Source organism: Gastrolobium bilobum, unplaced genomic scaffold (genome assembly GCF_033153095.1).
Source record: "Gastrolobium bilobum isolate Gb01-03AN ecotype WA unplaced genomic scaffold, APGP_CSIRO_Gbil_v1 utg12837, whole genome shotgun sequence".
NCBI classification, from domain to species: Eukaryota; Viridiplantae; Streptophyta; class Magnoliopsida; order Fabales; family Fabaceae; genus Gastrolobium; species Gastrolobium bilobum.
The window spans coordinates 1,854-22,482 of record NW_026897105.1 but is presented as its reverse complement, the minus strand read 5'-3'; the positions used below and the strand labels follow the sequence as shown (position 1 = coordinate 22,482).

Sequence of the window (20,629 nt, the reverse complement as noted above, 5' to 3'; positions counted from 1 at the left end):
GTTCTTGGCAAATATGGCAGCATTTAATTTTATTCAGTTAACGATTCTTGTGTATTTTTAATATAACATGTTTAATATATACTTGATAAAGTATTTATGGTTGGTTTGACCCAACAAATATAATTGGATTATTTAGCTTGGTTTTTAAAAAATAATAATAATCTAATATAAACAAATCTCACCAAGATTATGTCAATTTGGCTTGTGCCATTGAATTAAAATAAAAACAAATCTCACCAAGCAATTTCAACGCTAGTTAAACAACTCGCTTCAGCGAGCTCCACACCGAGGAGTGGCTGATAGGAGTCTTTTACATAAAATCCCAAATCTTCACTTACTATACCATTTTAAAAGTGTGCTTTCCTTATAAACAACACTCCACATTTATTTAACTAAGCATTCTACTTAATTCATCTATAATGTGCATGATTAACATTTAATCTAATTGAATTAAGCCTCATGCATGATTAAGTAATTAATCTAATATAATTTGATATTTTACAAATTAAAGTTATTATATTGCTCGTTGGAGCTAGCAACATAGCAAGTAAAAATGGTATGCTCGTTGCTAAGAGCAAGCCAACAAGGAAGCTTGAAAAATTGGCACGTCTCATGAATTGCTCGCTAGACTTGCTCGATGTAGTGAGCAAGCCAACGAAGGTAACTTGGCTTGATTTTTGTCTCTTAAGGTTTCCTTGATCAGTTCTTACTCCGATATAGTAATTTTAACCTGAAACCAACACGTTTTTCAATCACTATCTTACTAAGCACGAAAACTATAAATGTCTTTTGCATTTAACAATATTTACCATGTCTTTGTAATCAAAAGGACTAAGCCAAAAATAAATAATTAAATAATACATGAACAATATTATCACATATATGACACTATTCACATATATGTTACTATGCCTATAAATGATAATTATAAATTGTAAAATTCTAAATTTACTTAAATATAAATCAGACTATATATAAATTTACTATAACATAGCACACTTTTTTTTTTCTTTCATTCATTTCCAAAGGTGGTGAAATTGGGAATTCTCACATTTTCATTTCTCTCATTCCTTGTCGATTGCCTTTTGTATTTTTCCCCCTTTCCTCAGATATTACGTACCCAAACACGACATTCTTGTACCTTCCCATTTGATAATATTTACGGGACGTTGAACATGTTGCCACATTTACTCGAAAAAATTATTTAAATGCCATGTCTATGTTGCACCGACATTGACACAGGACACGACACGACATGACACGCTAGCATGTTAATTTTTAAAAATATCATATTCCGACACGTTGGGACATGTTTTGATATTAAATAATATTTTTGATATAAATTAAGTCATATAACAAATCAAATATTTAAATTTTATGACATAAATATAAACAAAAATAATTTTTCATACTTTGTTAATTTTTCATGTCAAATTTCATAACAGAAAAAAATTGATTTATAAATTATCTTTTCATGTTTAGTTAATAAAATAAATTTTAGTTCTAAAAAAAAACGTGTCAGATGCGTGTCGGAGCGTTGACCGCGTGTCTGAAACAGTTGACTGTATGTCGAAAAAACGTGTAGGAACATGTCAGAGCATTAACCTCGTGTCCTAAAATGTTAACCGCGTGTCGATTTTCGACATGCATTTTTTAAAAAAAGTAGTGTGTCCGTGCATAGCATTGCCATGTTACCGTAAAATTTTGCCTAAATGTCACATTGGCAAATTTGTTGCCAGTGACAACAATTTCAAATGTCACATGGCACGAAATGATATGTCACTAAATTCACTATCAGTGACAATAAATTTAGTCTACGAGTTTAGTGTATACTCGTTGACATTGACAACGAGTATGATGGCTTATCGTTTCAATACACGTGGCACAAAATTTTGAAAATTTTACCATAAAATTTTGAAAAGCCATAACTTTTGACTCGGGATCCGAATTAGGTATCTTTTATTTCACGTAACTTTTTGAGATCGATGCGTGGGCAAATAATAGGGGGATTTGGCCATTTTCCCCTCAAAAATGCTTCATTTTGCCGTGTTTGACATATTTTATCTTTGTGAATGACATTATTCAATTTCTATTCGTATTTTTACTCTCCAACACTAAAAGATAATCCTTCGAAAATTTTTCAATGCGCAAATATCAAAAAGTTACGTGAAATAAAAAATAAATCACCCCTTTTGAACACCCTAGTTAAAAATTATGACATTCTGAAAATGAGTTGATTTTTTAACCAATATATTGACAACGAATTTCTCTTATTATGCCCATGTGGCAGTTGAAACTCGCTGCCACTAAGTTTGTCACTGTGTGGCATTTTGACAAAATTTTGCCATAATGTGGCATTCGGGTAATTTTTTTTGGTTCCATTTTTCTCATGTTGTTACAGAGAATTATCTTCTGAATAGTAAATAGTTATATATTACAAATAGTAAATAGTTATAATGGTAAAATTATTTTACTCTCTCCGTCACATCAACCGATAATGTTTGAGGAAAGAAAGAAAAATTTAATATTATAAATTGTAATTATCTACTATTCATAATATATATATATATATATATATTTATATATATTTTAGGAGTAATTTTTTTTTTCAACAATATAAGAGAATGATTATTATTATTAGTATTTTGGGGAAAATGTGGCAAGTTGGTAAATGTCCCAATATTTACTCGGGTATTATCTTGTTTTTTCACCTTTTTGCTCCTCATTAATTATTTAATAACCATTTTGTCTCTTATTGCAAATTATCTACCAATCTGCCCCTCTTTAATTGATTAAATTGAATATTTAATCGATTAAATGGTCAAATGAAGATTTAATCGATTAAATCTTCAACTTAATCGATTAAATCTTCCTCTTTATCCGAAGAACATCCTTATGCATGGGAGATTTAATCGATTAAATAGGGAAATTTAATCGACTAAACCTTCAAGTCAACTATTTTGACCATTTAATCGATTAAATTTTGGGTTCGCTTTTTCTGCAGTTACTGCAGATAAGTTATCTGCAGTAAGCCCAATACGACGTCGTTTTGGAACAAAAATCATGGCGTTTTTATAATTTTAATTTATCTCAGGGTTATAATAGTCTTTGTATTTATAATTTTTAAGATTTCAATACTAAAACAACGTCGTTTTGGGAATAAATACAGATAACTTATCTGCAGTAACTGCAGAAACATTTTTTCTTTAAATTTTTGGCTTAATCGATTAAAGAAGAGCATATTGATAGATAATTCTGAATAAAAGACAAAATAATTATTAAATAATCAATGAGGGGCAAAAGTGTGAAAAAAGCCGTATTATCTCATTAAACCTTGTCAGTAAGATTCAATACAAGGGGCATTTTGCAACACTGCTTCCAAAATAAAAAACACTATCCATTTTAGCTCAGACAGTGAGCGACGAGTAACCACCATGGCTACCACTCCTTCGCTTCTACACTCATCTGGGTCCTCCTTTCTGGCTCAATTTCGTGCCTTTCCATCTCCATTGTCTTCTTCTTCACTGTTCCCTTATCGAAACAAGCATGGAAGCGCTGTGGTGTCCGTGAAGGCCACTGCTGCTGGGGCTGTTCTGGTAGAGAAGTCTGAGGCTGAGAATGTCAATAGGCTTAAAACAACTTACAAAGAGAAAATTATTCCCTTGCTTATGGAGGAATTCTCTTACACCAACATACACCAGGTCCTGCGAAAATTTTGTCACTTTTGCGTGATGGGTATTTCTTATAATTCTTTGACTTCGAGTTTTCATTGGGTTCAACAGCGAAAGTTCAACTCTTTTTTGGTTTTTGGTTGATGGGGTTTTGCAATTTTGGTATCATATGGTGGGGAAAATGTGATGGAGGCATGATAGGTTGCTATGGTTTTATGGGTTTCACAGTGAAAGTTTCATTTATTTTCTGTTATTTTTTATTTTATTTTTTTGTTATAGTTAGTGGTTTTTTTTTTCTTTTTTCTTCAATATATAGTTGGGAAAATGAGATGGGGCCATGACAAGTTTATTAGGTTTCATGAGATTTCACTGTGAAAATTCAGTTTTTTCTTGGTTTGGGGTTGATAGGATTTTTCAATTTTGGTATCATACAAATGTGGAAGATGAGATGGAGGCTTGATAAGTTGGTTTTACTTCAATGTTTGCAATGTTAGGCTTTGTTTTCCTTTGTTTCAGGTGCCTAAAATTGAGAAGATTGTGGTTAACTGCGGTATAGGAGATGCTGCACAAAATGCAAAGGGTTTGGAAGCGGCGATGAATGATCTAGCACAGATCACAGGGCAGAGACCTATTAAGACTCGGGCCAGGGCTTCCGTTGCCACATTCAAGATCAGGGAAGGTCAACCACTTGGGATTGCTGTAACACTCAGAGGAAATGTGAGCATGTAGTATTCAATTGATATTGCCTTATGTAGTATTCAATTGATATTGCCTAATGGATATATTTAATTGGCATTTGATTATTTTCTGAAATTGCTTTTGCTTTTGCTATCATGACTCTAGACATTTACCCAATGTAGACGATTATTTAGAACAATGTGAGTATCATGATGATGTTGGCTTCTGATAACCAGCTGCTACAGTGCTAGTACTTGAAGTTATCATTTTCCAGATAGTATGGTTGATTTGCTGCCATAGTTAAATGTCTTGGTGTAAGGAACTTTGATTAGTGCTGATATGCTGCCAGGAGACTACTTACTGTGGAGCATGTGGCTTCTATTTGTTAACTTGTCTAGTATGATGCACCTTAGGATCTTGTGTAAGCTTTTTTATGTATCTTTAAGAGAAAGAGGAGCGGAATGAAGCATGATTATCGGACTATAATTCAGTGGGAGATTATATGATTGTGAAAGGATTTCATTTCTTAAGGCATATTTGTTTGACCAGTAAGGTAGTGGTAGTTCTGAACTTTGGTAATGGATTCATGGCCAACTATAGAACTTGAGTAGTTAAAATAATCTTTCACAATTGCCTAGATTCCATACTTCTCTTGTGATTAGAAAGTAACTTAGAACAAGTAGCTGCAGTTGCTCTTTTCCCGCGAAAAAAGGGTTTTTTTCCTCTCTTTTTGTGTGTGTATTGTTTTGTTTTGGGGGGGGGTGAGGGTGGAGTTTTTTCCTTTTGGATAGGCTATACAAATCCTTTGTGTTGAATTTTCAATGTTACTTTAACAAACTGTGCTCTCACCAGGAATTTACCGAATGAGACTAATTAGGGAGTTTCCGAGGTGTCAAAAAATTTGAAACATCTGCTATATATATATATGAAATTGATATCTGTTTGAACTTTTTTATTTAAAAAATTGTTAGTACATAACAGTTCTCCATTGAGTACCAAATTCTAGTATTCCACCTTTCATTAAGCTCATATTTTAGCATATTCTGCATGCTTTGCAATGATGCATTCAGTGTTTTTATATACACGAAATCTAATACCTGTTGTTTAATTTTTGACAGGTAATGTACTCATTCCTAGACCGAGTTGTCAACTTGGGACTTCCCAGGACAAGAGATTTCCAAGGTGTGAACCCAAACAGCTTTGATGGACATGGAAATTACAGCATTGGTGTTAAGGACCAGAGTGTGTTCCCAGAGATCAGATCTGATATTGTTGGTAAGGCAAGGGGAATGGATATCTGCATTGCCACAACAGCTAAAACTGATCAAGAAGCACAGAGATTATTGGCTCTTATGGGTATGCCTTTCAGAGAGGGAGGTGGTCCTTCCACCACAGGTAACAAAAAGAAGAAGCTGAAATCTCATCATTTTGATGCAAAATCAAAGGGAAAAGGAAAGAAGTAATGTAATTTTAATGCAAAATCATAGTGAAAAAGAAGTAAGCTTGTGACCAGAAGAGATACTATGTTGTAAACTTAGTTCCCTTCATATGTAGTATTGTTTATTCTTTTTGTAAGAGATATGGATATGCCATCAACTGTGTCATTAAAAGGTTATATTATGGCTATGCAGTTTATTTCTAGGTTATTTCGTTTAGTAGACAATTGTTTGAGAGACAATGCTAGCAACACATTTTATATTACTCTATATATTATTAAGTAAAATTTGATGTGTATCTCACTAAATAATTAGTTCACTCTTTATTAATAGGTCAGAGATTTAGTTTAATAAAAAAAATGTTTTAAAAAAATAGTGTAAAAATGTATTATGACCATTTTTCTTTTCTTAGGTTATTTCTATTCATTCCGCAATGCGCAAACTAAACTACTAGACACTCAATTCAAATCTTAAGTCAGCACTCAGAAAGCCAATAAATTATATTCGAACCTCTCAGTTCGAGCGTTTCTTGATTCCAAAGACTATAAAATTTGGAATAACTTTTGACAATATTTATGTACCTTATATTGGATCTTCATCTCCAAATCATTCGGCAGTGAATGAAAATATCCTTCTCCCGAGTTTAGCATAAAAGCCAACTTTCAAACTTTTCATAATCAATCCATTTTATCATATCATTTGAATAGAACTCTAGCAAAGAACATGGAACCAGTGCGTGAGTGATTGATCATCATATTTATTTATAATTTAATGAAGAATAATATTATTGTTCTGTGGTTGTTAGCCTAAAAATTGATGGGAAAGTGAAAAGTTAAGGCAGAACCAAATGTTATTAAACAAATCATGAGGTCAGAAAGACCAACAAGTGCGTTTAGTTTCAAGATTTGGAGGTTGGCAAGCCGTCCCAGAGTTTTCATGATATCCTTGTTGAGCATATATGACTAACTTTCAATGTTATATTCACAACACTTGAAGGAAACTCCAAGGGAAGCTTGTCAAAGTTTTTTAATTTTATCGAACGAAGATTGGTTAGGCTTGATAGCTCTCTACACCTTCCCATTCCAAGACCTCCTTGTAATCCTAATGGGAATATGTATTCTATATGTAGCGTTTCTAGATTCCGAAGGCTGCATATATAAGCTGAAATATCTCTTTCAAATGTAACTATTTTCAAGTATCTCAGATGGATCATCATCTTCAAATCAGTGCATAGTGAAGTAAACAACAATACGGAGTGATTCCATAACTACTACTTCTTCCTCACTTTTAAATTCGCCTTCTCCAATGCCGTATCTCTCCTTGTTCTTGTAGATTTCATCAATACGGCTCTTGATCTTCTCTATTAGAACATTAACATCGTGAAGCTCCATCACGTGTGGTGGGAAGTGGAGTAACTTTTTAAAGACGTTTCTGTTTCTGTGTTTGGTGACATTGGAGATGTAGATGTCAATCACATCCTCAACTTGATGGGCAACATCTCTTATTTGGCTCACCAATAGTTTCACAAAATCGTTGCTGCGCTTTCCCTCGGAGCTCTTGAGGAATAAGTCAATAAACTTAAGCTCATCGGTGAGGGAAATAATTTTGTCTTCTAAACCAGAAAGTAACTTAAATTCATCCTCAAGGAGCCGTGGCAAGTTGTTTAGCAAGAAGCTAACAACAATATCGGCCATTTCTGTGAAAGAGGGTTAGTTGAGCACAAACTCAAGGGATAGAAAACAAAGATACAGGAATATGATTTGTTGGAAATAAGAGATGTAGAATGATATAGATTGGGACTAGAAAACTTACTATATACTTTGCTCTTCTAATACGAATCAAGAACACACACTTCTCTATTTTTCCTTCTCACCAAAACTCCGCTTTTCTTTTTCTCTCACAGAACTTTTTCTTTCTTTTATGCATAGGAAAACACTTGACTCTTAGTTACCGACTCTTGACTTTTACTTATTACAGCCACACATTTATTTGTTGCCTTGGACAATTTCTAATGACAGCCACATATCCTGATTGGAGATAAGATCAAAACTCATTTACACATCATCCGTTCAACTAGATTTTTGGTGCGGATGCATGAATGGAATTTGACTTTTTATTCCAAAAGTGAATTACATATCTTTCTAGATTGGAGGGGCGAAACTAAGAAACAAAATTGAGATGATTGGCTGTCCCTGAATACCTGTCTGATCAGCATCTTTTATAACCAAATCAGCATTTTATTTTGTTTGCGTATTTAGCCTAAATTAATAGCTAGTTGATAGCAAAAGTTATTGTTTATTTTACACATTGATAAGGTTATATAATGTAAAAGATGTATACATAAAGAAATTTGAGATGATGCCTTTTGTTTGTTTGTTTGCCTTCCTTTTATAGCTATTATGAAATTCAATCTATAGAAACTGTGGCTTAAATGTGATAGTTATGTTTTTCAAAGCTTGAACACCATGGCATGGTCTAATCACTGGTATGAATCTTGACACTTTTGAAACCCACTTTGATGTGGTAGAAAATGATAGACAGCAGCTTAAAGGATAGAAATTGGGAAGAGAAGTAGGATAGTTTCATTGCATTGGTCATTTGAACCTGCTCAAAATGTTCATGTAAGGGCATAATCTGGTGCATATTACAAATCTAAATAGCCAAATGCTAGCATGTGAGACATCTTTTCTAGGATTGTGCTTTGGGAACCATGTTTGACTACTGACTGACTTTTAACCTCATTTAGCTTCACTCTCTCAGCCATTCCCTTCTCCTGGTCAAAACTATGAGTTCTCTTTGACTTCTTTATATTACAACTTTTGATCCTTGCTATTGGGTAGCCTTAAGCACTAGTGTCATGAAGCCAGTTGGTAGGAACTCCTAAGTTTCAACCTCCATGACATTATTCCTTAAACAGTGCCTGGGAAGATTTTATTTCAAAAGCACTTAACATCCTTTTCCCTGAATTTATTTGCAGCATACTGTAATCCCACTCCAGGAACTAGTATTCTTTGGTCTGAATTTCCACTTTTAGGACCCTAACACTACATGAGTTTTGGTGAGACATCTGAGTCATGGTTGCTTTGGTGATGTATTTGCAACTTTTATTCTTCTTCATGTTGTTATGTGCTATTTAAGAAGTAACTAGTTTTGTTCCTGGGGATGGAAAGTAAAATCATTTGTGCCTACATTCCTGATATTTACTGGGATGTCTTTCAGAAGGACTACAATTCGTTAGCTATGAATAAAGATCCTTGGTACTTTGCTTATCACTAGTCTCATACTCCCTTTGCTGAAAAATTGGCCGCACTTGACAAATCTGATAAGAAGGAAGACTAGGGCAAGCAACCTACAGCTGAAGAGCAGCAAAACTTCATTGTAAATTAACTTGCAATGATTGAGTGCTGCAATTGCTGTAATATACATGTTTTGTGTAGTTTAGGTTTTAGTGATCATGCCTTGATCCAGGATGCAAGATATCGACGACGTTTGGTACAAGGTATTTTTTAGGATTTTCGGGAAACTTAATTTTTTTAAATTTTTAATTTTCGGATATTATCGTAAACTGAATGTTTTCATTATATTTCTGAAAATCGAGATTCCCAGATAAAAAATTTCTCCTCTACCAAACGCAGATGACGTTAGATAAGATTGCAAGAGTGAATGGAAATAAGGTCAAAACAATAAGTATACTTTGTTTGGTTATGACATTTCCTCAGTTGTTAACACTGTCACATAGTGCTTTGCTATAACTCCAATGCTGTATACTTTATTTGGTTTATATCCCACTTTTGTTTTGTTGATTATTATACTTTTGTTTCATCATACTTTTAAAAGTGATATAAATACCTTTTTAATTTATTATATTTTTAAATTGTTGCTTATAAATCTCTTCCATCTAACTTTATAATTATTATTTTCATTTGACGCCTTTAAATTTTCTTTTCCCAATTATCTGGAAATTCCCTTTAAGAAAACTGGACAACTGTTCCATAAATAAAGAACCCACCTTTGTTAGGTCATATCTGCTTCCATTATACTTCTAAGTTTTATTCTTTCACAAATTCAACCCAAACGACCTACCGCATTTATGTCCTCTTTACTTTCTTTATTTTTCCTCCAGTCTAATGTATTAGACTTTAGTGAGGCACTTAAGTCAATTATATGAATATGTAGTTGCAACAATTAAAAAAGATAATTTAACGGCTCCAAATCCTGCTTTAGCCTACAGATAATTTAGAGATAAGTGCAAGGAATAAAAAAGATTAAACAAGACTCGGGAACCATATTCTTTAAGAAAGTCCAACTGTCACAAGACAATACAACAAACAAAATGCCTTTTTTTTTTTTCTCTATTATCGAATGGTGCATTATGCTGTCTAATTGCTTTATTTTAGTGCATTTTTGTGACTTTGTCAGGACACAGAATACTAAAATAGTAAATTCTAAGTATACTTGGCTGCTTTACAGAAGAGCAAAGACTTTTCTCTGTATAACTCGGTGATTTTAACCTCATAATCCTATTTTACATTCTTAGCATTAAAAAAAACCAAAAACAAATAGTATTATTCTTAGGGTAAGTTATATTTATAAATTTTTTTGTTTACAAATTACACTATCTTTTTTTGAGAGAATACTGATTACACTATATTCTCCGAGAAAAAATAATGTAATTTCTAAAAAAAATTAATTTTTTTTTTTGTAAACGAACCTTCCCCTTATTCTTAATGGCAAAGTCACGGTGTTGTTTCCCAGATTGCCCGATTTTGCCACGTTTTCAAGTAATTATAAGGGGCATAATTAGAGGAAGATTGTAGTTTAAGTATCTCTTATTTCATTCTTATACTATTTATTGGGCGGCGGAAGAGGGAGCATATTTTCTGAGTTCCAATAATAGGTAATTCTTTATTTAAAATAATAAAAAATGAAATTCATGTGATATTAACAAAAGAAGAAGAAGGATAAATGGTGTCAAGTAGAGATTATTTTTTCCCAACTTTAATAACTAATGTACAAAATAGTCAATACGATGGGAATACTGGAAAAAATTATAAAAGAGTTAGATGGATTTAGATTCTCTCGTACGAAAAAGTAGTCATGTGATTATATTATTTGATTATAATTATTTATTTAAAAATATATATTTTTCTCTCTCTTATCTCATAATCAATAAGTGATTGTGATCAAATAATATAATCACATTACTATTTTTTCACATGAGAGAATCCAAATCTAAATCTGAATTGGATAAAAAAAAATATAAAATAGCAATATTGTAAAAAAAAATTCGTCCTATTTTTTTTCTCCTTTTTATTATTCATCTCCAATATCATATCATAGGGTCTTCTAAGAACTCTAATAGGAATAAATCTTCGGTGCTATGGATTCATTGAGTTTTCAGTGTTATAGACATACTGAATTTTTGGTATATCTTTCATTTACATTATGACACGTGTCTTATATTTATCAAATCAATATCTCACTTGATATTAAAATAAATTATTTATCAATAATTTGATAAAAATACACGAAAATTGAGTCAAACAAATTTTCCTCTAACAGGTCCTTCTACAAAGTCACGGGTTGAGTTTTAGGCATTTGTGATGTTTGTGTTATTTATAATGGCTGAAATCTGCTCCAATTAATTATGGTATTAAGTGTACTGCGAAAACCACCTACACCACTAATGAATCACAGAACAAAATATACATGGTCCAATTTTTTCATGTGACAGATATTTACAGTTAATGATATAAACCTGAAAGAGCAGCACATTGTAAGGGGGAGTAATTATATTATCGGAATTTTTTTTTTTTCAAATACTACAAGATATTACATTTGGTTAAAGATTAAATATGCAATATTATTAAATAAATAAGAAGCTAGTAAATAAATTTTAGGCTCTAAATGTTAATATATTTATTTAAAATAATTAATACTAAATTATTTAATTTATTATTCATAACTTTTGTATCAAATGAATATTTTATGACTTAAGTATCAAGTTTAACTTAGAAATTTTATCCAAATAGATTTCAATTTATTTTAAAATAAGATAGTAATATATTTTGTAAAATAAAAATAAAAATAAAACATTATTATAATCTTATTAAAGAAGTTAAATATATTAGCCATTATCTAATATACATTCTTTTAAAAATATAACTTGATTTTCATTGTATTTTTTACAAAAACAAAGTATAATGAGATCATATATTATTAGCTTCTTTAAAAGTATTTTGTTAATATGTTAGATTTAAAGTCTATTAATTCACAAAAAATATCTCAAATACAATAATTAAAGAAAGAAAATAAAATCAGACTGCTTTAATATAAGAATAAACAGTGGAGAATATACTGCCCAATTCCACAAACGTTGACATTTTCAACCAATAATAATGCAGAGTTAGATAACATTGCAGGACTCAGCAATTATGAACGTTAATTTTCTGTTTGTCTCATTTTTGTGAACTTCTCATTCTCTCTGTCATTTTGTTGGAGTTTTACATCAACATGTTCATTATGTTATTATTATTATAAAATAATATTACTATTATTATTATTATTATTATATCTTAATTATTGGTTTTTATGATTTGTTGAGAGAAATTAACTATTAAGATAGTAACATTATTTGGCAACAAAATTAAAATAATACATTTAAATTAAATAATTACGCATTTAATACTGTTTTGTAAAAGATTACACATCTGTTGCACAATGAGACGTCCAAAGGGGGCGTCTCATGTGGAAGCTATATATACCCCACTTTCTTTTTTTCACTCCTTACTCATTCACCTCTCTAACCGCGGTTCGTAGCGAAGCTCTGCCAACGTAGGTAAGGTCATAATACCTCATATGTATACATTTAAATTACAGTGCTAGTTAGTAATATATGTTAGGATTGATTGTATATTAGAGACTTGGAACATTAGGATAGTCACTTAGAAATTTTGTGGCATGCTATGAATGTCGTAATGACATAGTAATTTTATTACTACGTAGTTATTATTATTAATTTTTAATTATGCATTAGGGTTTAGCATATTAATTAGTGATTTATAAATAGTGTTAGGGACTTCGTAAATTTCGTATGTATGATGTTATTAATGCGGGAGTGCATAACTTTGTAGTTAGTTAGGTGTGATGATTGGTACGTATTGGACAAGTTGGTAGTGACCTAGGGTTAAGTATTTAGTTAGTATTATATTATTTTTGTCTGATGTATTATTATTATTTAATTACAAATAAATAACTGTTCTACGTTTTGGCGGGACTTCATAAATTTCGATTCTAGTTAAGTAAATAACGCATATGCTTAATTTTTGTGATAATCAATTATGTCACTGCTTAATTAAATTGTAAATAAAATGGGGCATTACATGTGATTAATTTAAATGTTGTTTTATATTATATAGTTGAGGATAATGGCTGAGTCATCATCTTCATCGGATTCAGCATCAAATGTAGAGCCCACCGATCCCAGCATGTGGATCATACCTGGGTCGTACAGATGGGAGGTCCTTCGCAAGAGGACGCAGAAAGCTCATATTTCAGAGCGAGTGTGGAATACAGAGCATGTAAGGAAAATTAAGACCAGGCGTGGGAAGCCACAAGGGGGGCCACCTACCGGTGCTATTCCACAGGTTGTCGAAGAGTACCTCAGACAGGCGGGATTCACACATGTTGCCAGGATGCAACATATCCAGGTATGTTATTTACGTCGTTTTGTATTTATGTAATTATTCAATAAAATTCGTTAACACGTGATAACTGCGTAATTTATCACAGATCCATACAGAGACCGAACCATCAGTACATGATTCTTGTTCGCTCCGATAACTCCAATCAATGTAGGAATAATGCGGAATTCCTTCCCAAAAAGGAATAACATATGTGTCACCTGCAATTGCGGATTATAATTTTTTAATACAAACTTACTAATTCAGGTATTAAATCAGTTATCTATTCAGCTATATACAAATGGGATCAATTACCTTCATGGTAAATACCGAACGGGGCAGACGCAACGTCAAGCACTTTCAAACTGATGTATTTATCACCTTGCCATACCCTTGTCGTGATCTCAGTGATACATTGGTTGTCTGGAAGACTTAACTTCTGCCGAATTCTCTGATGCAGTTCGCCAATGCTTGTGTTGTGTTGGATACGTGTCGGCCTTTTTTCACCTTCGAAGATGACACCTCGTCGACCTTCTACCTTCCTACCATTGTAATATAACACAACACGAACAAAATCAGGATTTGAGCTCATTTTTAAATAGAATAAGAAATAAAATTCAAATACTAAATTAAAGATAAAGGAAGGTTGGTGAAGAAAAGAGATATGAAGAGTGAGAGAAGACGTGTGAATTGAATGAAAGAGTGTGAAAGTATATAGAGCACACATATGATGTCACTTTTAGGCGTCACATTATTTTGATATCATAAAGAAAACAGAAACAGGTGGTTTTACACAGAATATGCAAAATTTCCATAACTTTCCTAGCTGGCCTCACCACTAAGCTTCTCTCTCTACTATATCATCTCTCTCTCTCAGTTTTTGTTGTGTTAATTTCTCTGTGATCTCACTCTCTTCCTGTCCCACATTTTCTTCTCTCTCTCTCTCTCCTTCAACTTGATTCAAAATTTTCATCTTTGTCTCTTCCACTGATTCCTCTCAACACTTCCACCTAAAACCGCTGATCACATTCACCGGAAAAGTTCACTCTTTTTTTATTTTCCGGCGAAATCAATGAGACCCAGATTCTAGTACCCCGCGGCCAATCTCGTTCGCCGGGAAAAAGTTCATTTTTTTTTGAATTTTCCGGCAAAACCAATGCGACCCAGTTTCTAGAACCTCACTGGGAGACTCTCATTCGCCGGAAAATTCACTCTTTTCTTATATTTCCGGTGAAACCAATGCCACCCAGTTTCTAAAACATCACCGTGAGAGTATCATTTGCCGGAAAAAGTTCACTGTGTTAGGATTCTCCGGCGATCCATTTTCTAGAACCTCACCGTGAGTGTATTCTCTCTTTCTCTTTCTCTCTCTCACGCCAATTCCTTTGTTCTGCAACAATGTCAATCTTCGATGGAGCTTTCATGAATACAGAGCTCTCCAAACGTACCTCAATCTTCGGTCTCCGTCTCTGGGTTGTCGTCGGAATCCTCGTCGGCATTCTCATCGTTTTCACCCTCTTCCTCCTCTCTCTCTGCCTCGTCTCTCGCCGCCACCGCCGCCGTGCCGGCGCCGGCGCCGGCAACTACAAAGTTGCCAGAGCCCCAGCTGTGCCCAAGGAAATCCAGGAGATAGTGCACCTTCCCGGACCCCACATGACCCGGCAGCCGTACACGGCGGCGACGGTGCCGGAGATTCACGTGGACATCGGCAAGGCTGAGCACCGGGTTGTGGTTCAGTGTGAAAGGGTTTCCAGTGGGGAGAGCAAGAGAACGACGGGGAGTGGGTGTGAAACGACGTCGTCTTTTGGGAGTGGAAGTGTCGTTGGGATTGGGCCTGAGGTATCACATCTCGGGTGGGGGAGATGGTACACTCTGAGGGAATTGGAGGATGCCACTGATGGGTTGTGTGAGAAAAATGTTGTTGGTGAAGGTGGTTATGGTATTGTTTATCATGGGGTGCTCACTGATGGTACCAGAGTTGCTGTCAAGAACCTCTTGAATAACAAGTATGTTTATGCTTTCAATTTTTCATTTGTTTTTACACTTGTGTTGTCTTATATGGTTTAATTTGACATCAATTTGGTGATAACGAATTAACACCACCCCTCCTTCTCAATCAGGATTTTGGAGTGTTGTTAAGAAATCTCAAGAAAAATAAACTGATTAATTGTTCTGTTGATCCCATGTTATGTTACAGTTGTATATATTTTTTTCTGTTATTTATTTGGCTCATACTTAGGTCTCTGGGAAGTTGTGAGATGAGTGTTCAAATGTTGCTTTGTTACAGATGCAAGTTCAAGCTTAGCTTTTCTTAATTTGGTTCACAGATGATGAAAAATTCATTTTATTGTATATAACCCATTGATATTGTGAATCTGGTGAAGGACAATAGCAAATGGTTTTTTTTTTTTTTTGTCGTGTTCTATTTGGTTCCAAATAAGTTTAATGAAGTTTTTGCTTGAAATATTACTTCTAAATATTTGATTGCTTCTTCCATAATTAAAATGATTAAGACATATAATTGTTCTTTATTGTGTTTCATTCTCTTTTACTTTAGCTAGTGTTTCTACTCTTTTAACTTTTTTTTGTTATCCTTGTCTTGTATTGTTAGGTGTTATCCTTTAAGTGACTCACTCGTGAAGAAAAGAATCATTTTTCTTTTCAGCTTCTTTTTGTTATTCTACTGAATTGATAATGTTGCCACTTGTCAAGAGTTTTGCATTCTCATATATTGTTGGATTTTACTGTCACTTTCTTCTTTTCTTTTCTTTTCCTTTCTTAATCACTTCATGTTGCTATCTTGTGACGGTTCCATGGTCCTGGTCTTGTATTTGTCTTTCTGTTAGAAATAAGTACTTCATGTTTAACTTATATTCAGGGGCCAAGCTGAGAAAGAATTTAAAGTAGAGGTAGACACAATTGGTCGAGTGCGACACAAAAATCTTGTTAGGTTGCTTGGATACTGTGTTGAGGGAGCCTACAGGTATTGATTATCTTTTCTTAAAAATGAATAAAAAATTAAAATAAAATTGATGCTACCAATTTTGTTTGGTTTGGATAAATGTAAAGTTTTCACAGTATGGTATTGTTCTACAGGATGCTTGTGTATGAATATGTTGACAATGGCAATCTAGAACAATGGCTGCATGGGGATGTTGGAGCTGTAAGCCCATTGACATGGGATATACGCATGAACATTATATTGGGAACTGCAAGAGGGTACCATATTTGTGATTAATCTGCATACATTGGAATCCATGTTGATGCATGAACGTTTTGATCACATTACTTTTTGTGTATCTTTTCAGATTGGCTTATCTTCATGAGGGTCTTGAACCAAAGGTTGTCCACCGAGATGTGAAATCAAGCAACATACTCCTTGATCGCCAATGGAACTCCAAAGTTTCTGATTTTGGGCTTGCTAAGCTTTTATGTTCTGAGAATAGTTACGTCACAACTCGAGTGATGGGGACATTTGGGTTAGTATGATTAAGCTAAGCATTTTCCTATTTTTCTAAACAAATCATGTCAGTTAGTCAATATTACTCCAATTTTTTGAAGGTGAAAGTATAGTGATTCTCTCCCTTTATCTTTATGTAGTTATGTTGCACCAGAGTATGCTTGCACTGGAATGCTGACTGAGAAGAGTGATGTCTATAGCTTCGGGATACTTATAATGGAGATAATTACTGGGAGAAGTCCTGTTGATTATAGTAGACCAAAAGGAGAGGTTAGAGATAGTTCATTTTACACTACTCAATGCATTCTTCTCTCTTTTTTGGGCTAACTATGCATGTTGGAATAATTACAGGTTAATTTAATAGATTGGTTGAAGACTATGGTTGGTAATAGAAAATCTGAGGAAGTAGTTGATCCTAAGCTACCTGGGATGCCATCTTCAAAGGCTCTTAAACGTGCTCTATTGATTGCTCTTCGGTGTGTTGACCCTGATGCAACAAAGAGGCCTAAAATGGGACATGTGATCCACATGCTTGAGGCAGATGACCTCTTATTCCATAATGTGTGTTCTTTTTTCTTTCCTTAAACTTTACATTGTACTTGACTGAACTAAAAGCAATCAACTTCATTCAACATTACTAAAATCTGATACTCACTTGACCTTTTTTTCTTTCCTGTCTATAGGAACGCGGAACTGGGGGAGAATCTTCCCTTTCCCATAATGATTATCAACAAGAGCATAAGGACTCAAGTTTAGATAAAAGGACAGATGAAGGGATCACTGATCAAAGTGAAGATGTTAGTAGCAAAAATCATCATCAGCCCCCCACTAGGTGGAGATGATTATAGTTTGTTAATTAAATAGAATCTATGTGCTTATTTTTTTGGTCTTTAGTAGTTTGGCAATTTTTATTTCTAGTTCAATTTAAAAATGAAAGTTGTATCTGTTTTTCTTTTTATTTCTTATTACATAATCTTTCCCGTTGTTACCAACCCCAATTGGGGATTTATATTCATGTGTATATTCTGATTTGTTATTATAAAAATAAAAAATATTGATGAGTTTCTGTGTTCAAGACAATGTTGTTATGATAAGCATTAAAAAAAAAAGTTGACACTTTTTCAAAGTGTTCACAAAATAGAATCAGTTCCCTTTGGCTCATACATTTTGGTTTTAGCAATACATCCTGGTCCCATCATAAGATGGATTATACAGCATTTTGAGTGTAATGGGTGGCCCCAGTTTAATATGCTAATTCAGCAACAGACCCACCATCCAGCTATCTTGATAAAAGCAATTAGATTGCATCAACATCATTGCCAACTCTACATAGTTTGATGCTTGTGGGAAATGGACCTTGCTGGCAGGGTAATCAATATGAAATATCAACTTTATCTGAAACTTTTTGTCCACTTGGCTTAGAGATTTCTCTATTGACCCAGCAGGCACTGAAAGCAAGGAATTGGTCATGGGTTTAGCTATTTAAGCCAATACAAACTTTGTCCATGGAAGCTCAATAGCTTGCACTATTGGAAACTTATTGTGAATGCATATCTTCAATCTTTCGTTTGTTTCTTATGACTGAGATACGCTTCTCTTGAGATAGCCAAACCACTCTCTTAAGCCTAATTATGTTCATTTCTGAACTTTTGGGCTTGACAGTATTGGCTTGGGTAACAACCCACAAAGCTAAGCGTGAGGGAAATTAGAGGGGAGAGAGAATTAAGGAGAAGAAGATAATTAGGTAGGTGATCACACCATAAGAAATTACACATGGTTGAGCCTGATCCAAATTGTTGTATTTCTCAGTATTGGAGCTTGTTATTTTCAAGAATGAATTAATGTACAATGATCCATTGGTTATGAATAAGAAGTGGGTTAATAAAGAAAAGAGAAAAAAGGGAAGATGAAGAGGTGTGTGGGTTTCAACAAGTCCCACATTGGACAATTAGTAGGAAATGGGAGAGTATATATGCTCCCACTTCCCTCTCTTAGATTGGCCCTTGGGTCACTACATGTTTTATGTAGGGGGAGAGCTAGGTGAGCATTGGTTCACTACACACGCGCGCGCCGCCGCCTCCGTCCGTCCGGCCGGCTCGGCTCGGCTCGGCTCGGTTCGGTTCAGTTCATAGTGTGTAATAAAAAAAAAATAATTTTTTATTAAATTATTTTTTAATATTTTGTCCAAAAAAATTTTACCGTTGCTTCCCTCCAACCAAAAACGTTTCTACCCGCCGGTTTTTTGAGCAGTATTGAACCGAACCGGTTCTTTCCCTTCGTGAACCAGTCACCGGTTGTGTCTGCTCGCTGAACCGGTCACCGGTCGTATCTGTTCGTCGGAACAGTCACCGGTCGCACCCGTTCGCCGCCATCAGACACGGCGGTTCGCCGCCGGCGACTGTTCATCGTGACCGGTCAGTGTCTATAAATAGACAAGTGTCTATAAATAGACACTGACACCTTCAGAAATCTATCCAGTTTTTTCTGCACTTAAACTCTGCCGGAATTTTTCTTCTTCCGGTTTTGCATACTGTTGTTCATCCTCCGGTGTGACTTCCTCTGGCATTTTGTTGTGTTCGTTTGGGCTGTTGATTGGTAGTGCCACCATTCTTCAGACGAAATCCGTTCTATCCTGGGAGACAAGTGTCCATCAACCTTAGGCATCAGTGAGGGGGCAAATTGTCTTAAGGAGACACGTTCTGTGGGCTCGGATTTAATTCCTCTTATACTGCATATATTCATCCTTTCATTCTGTCTGTTTCATCATTCTGCCACTGACAAGTAAGTCTGTTTTTAATATTTTTAATTACACAGTGATAATCCTGATCATCTACCTCCTCTGCTTTATACATGGGTTCAAATCTATTAGTGATATAATATCACCCACTGTCTTCAATAACAATCTTAAGACAATTTGGTGTTTTTTGAACATGTGATCAGTATTTATTTTTCGTTATATATACTGTTTCTGTTTTATTTATTGTGTGATAAATTAATCTGTGTGATTAATTTCGGATTCTGTTTGTGTAACAGAAATGGCTAATGTAAGTACTAGCAATGCCAATGTTACTGCCTCTGTTCCAATGCATGCTGACAAGCCTGAAAAACTGAATGGAACAAATTTCAAACGCTGGCAACAGAAGATGTTGTTCTATTTGACAACTCTGAGTCTAGACCGTTTCCTCAAGGAAGATGCTCCTAAACTGAAAGAGGGAGAAGAGTCTGACAAGGAAAAGGTTGCTGCCATTGATGCTTTTAAGCATTCTGACTTCCTTTGCAGGAACTATATTCTCAATGCTCTAGACAACTCACTGTATAATGTGTACTGTACCCTGAAGACTAGTAAGGAACTTTGGGAAAGTCTGGACAAGAAGTATAAAACTGAGGATGCTGCCTTGAAAAAATTCATAGTTGGCAGATTCTTGGACTTCAAGATGGTAGACTCCAAATCTGTTGTGAGTCAAGTTGAGGAACTTCAAGTGATTGTGCATGAAATTCATGCAGAAGGAATGTCTCTTAGTGAGTCTTTTCAAGTTGCTGCTTTCATAGAGAAATTACCAAACTCTTGGAGAGACTTCAAGAATTATCTGAAGCATAAGCGCAAGGAATTGACACTTGAAGATCTGGTTACCAGATTGAGAATAGAAGAAGACAATAAGATGTCTGACAAGAGGAATGGCAACAATCCTATGATCTCCAAAG

At 34.3% G+C, this 20,629-nt stretch overlaps 3 protein-coding genes across 3 annotated transcripts; 2 read left to right on the top strand and 1 right to left on the bottom strand.

The window, feature by feature from the left end:
• The first annotated feature begins 3,367 nt into the window (after positions 1 to 3,367).
• LOC133304184 (large ribosomal subunit protein uL5c) lies at positions 3,368 to 6,018 on the top strand. Its single transcript, XM_061504179.1, has 3 exons — positions 3,368 to 3,701; positions 4,188 to 4,388; positions 5,468 to 6,018. Exons 1-3 carry the CDS (start codon positions 3,435 to 3,437, stop codon positions 5,810 to 5,812), a joined length of 813 nt encoding a protein of 270 aa, XP_061360163.1. The 5' UTR covers positions 3,368 to 3,434; the 3' UTR covers positions 5,813 to 6,018.
• Positions 6,019 to 6,630: 612 nt separating this feature from the next.
• LOC133304192 (disease resistance protein RPM1-like) lies at positions 6,631 to 7,674 on the bottom strand. The gene is made up of 2 exons (XM_061504187.1): positions 7,598 to 7,674; positions 6,631 to 7,481 (listed from the first exon to the last, which is right to left on the bottom strand). Exon 2 carries the CDS (start codon positions 7,477 to 7,479, stop codon positions 7,009 to 7,011), a length of 471 nt encoding a protein of 156 aa, XP_061360171.1. The 5' UTR covers positions 7,480 to 7,481; positions 7,598 to 7,674; the 3' UTR covers positions 6,631 to 7,008.
• Positions 7,675 to 14,767: 7,093 nt separating this feature from the next.
• Positions 14,768 to 17,769, top strand: LOC133304168 (probable serine/threonine-protein kinase At1g01540). The gene is made up of 7 exons (XM_061504154.1): positions 14,768 to 15,473; positions 16,346 to 16,450; positions 16,564 to 16,686; positions 16,776 to 16,946; positions 17,068 to 17,197; positions 17,279 to 17,488; positions 17,611 to 17,769. The coding sequence occupies exons 1-7, from the start codon at positions 14,866 to 14,868 to the stop codon at positions 17,767 to 17,769; spliced, it is 1,506 nt and encodes a 501-aa protein (XP_061360138.1). The 5' UTR covers positions 14,768 to 14,865.
• Positions 17,770 to 20,629: the final 2,860 nt, after the last annotated feature.

Bases quoted from the DNA above. Each gene is read 5' to 3' on its own strand.
- LOC133304184 (XM_061504179.1), top strand. From the start codon at position 3,435: ATGGCTACCACTCCTTCGCTTCTACACTCATCTGGGTCCTCCTTTCTG. The intron at 3,702-4,187 runs GTCCTGCGAAAA...CCTTTGTTTCAG, and splicing joins CTTACACCAACATACACCAG to GTGCCTAAAATTGAGAAGAT. The intron at 4,389-5,467 runs GTGAGCATGTAG...AATTTTTGACAG, and splicing joins CTGTAACACTCAGAGGAAAT to GTAATGTACTCATTCCTAGA.
- LOC133304192 (XM_061504187.1), bottom strand. From the start codon at position 7,479: ATGGCCGATATTGTTGTTAGCTTCTTGCTAAACAACTTGCCACGGCTC.
- LOC133304168 (XM_061504154.1), top strand. From the start codon at position 14,866: ATGTCAATCTTCGATGGAGCTTTCATGAATACAGAGCTCTCCAAACGT. The intron at 15,474-16,345 runs GTATGTTTATGC...ACTTATATTCAG, and splicing joins AAGAACCTCTTGAATAACAA to GGGCCAAGCTGAGAAAGAAT. The intron at 16,451-16,563 runs GTATTGATTATC...ATTGTTCTACAG, and splicing joins TGTGTTGAGGGAGCCTACAG to GATGCTTGTGTATGAATATG.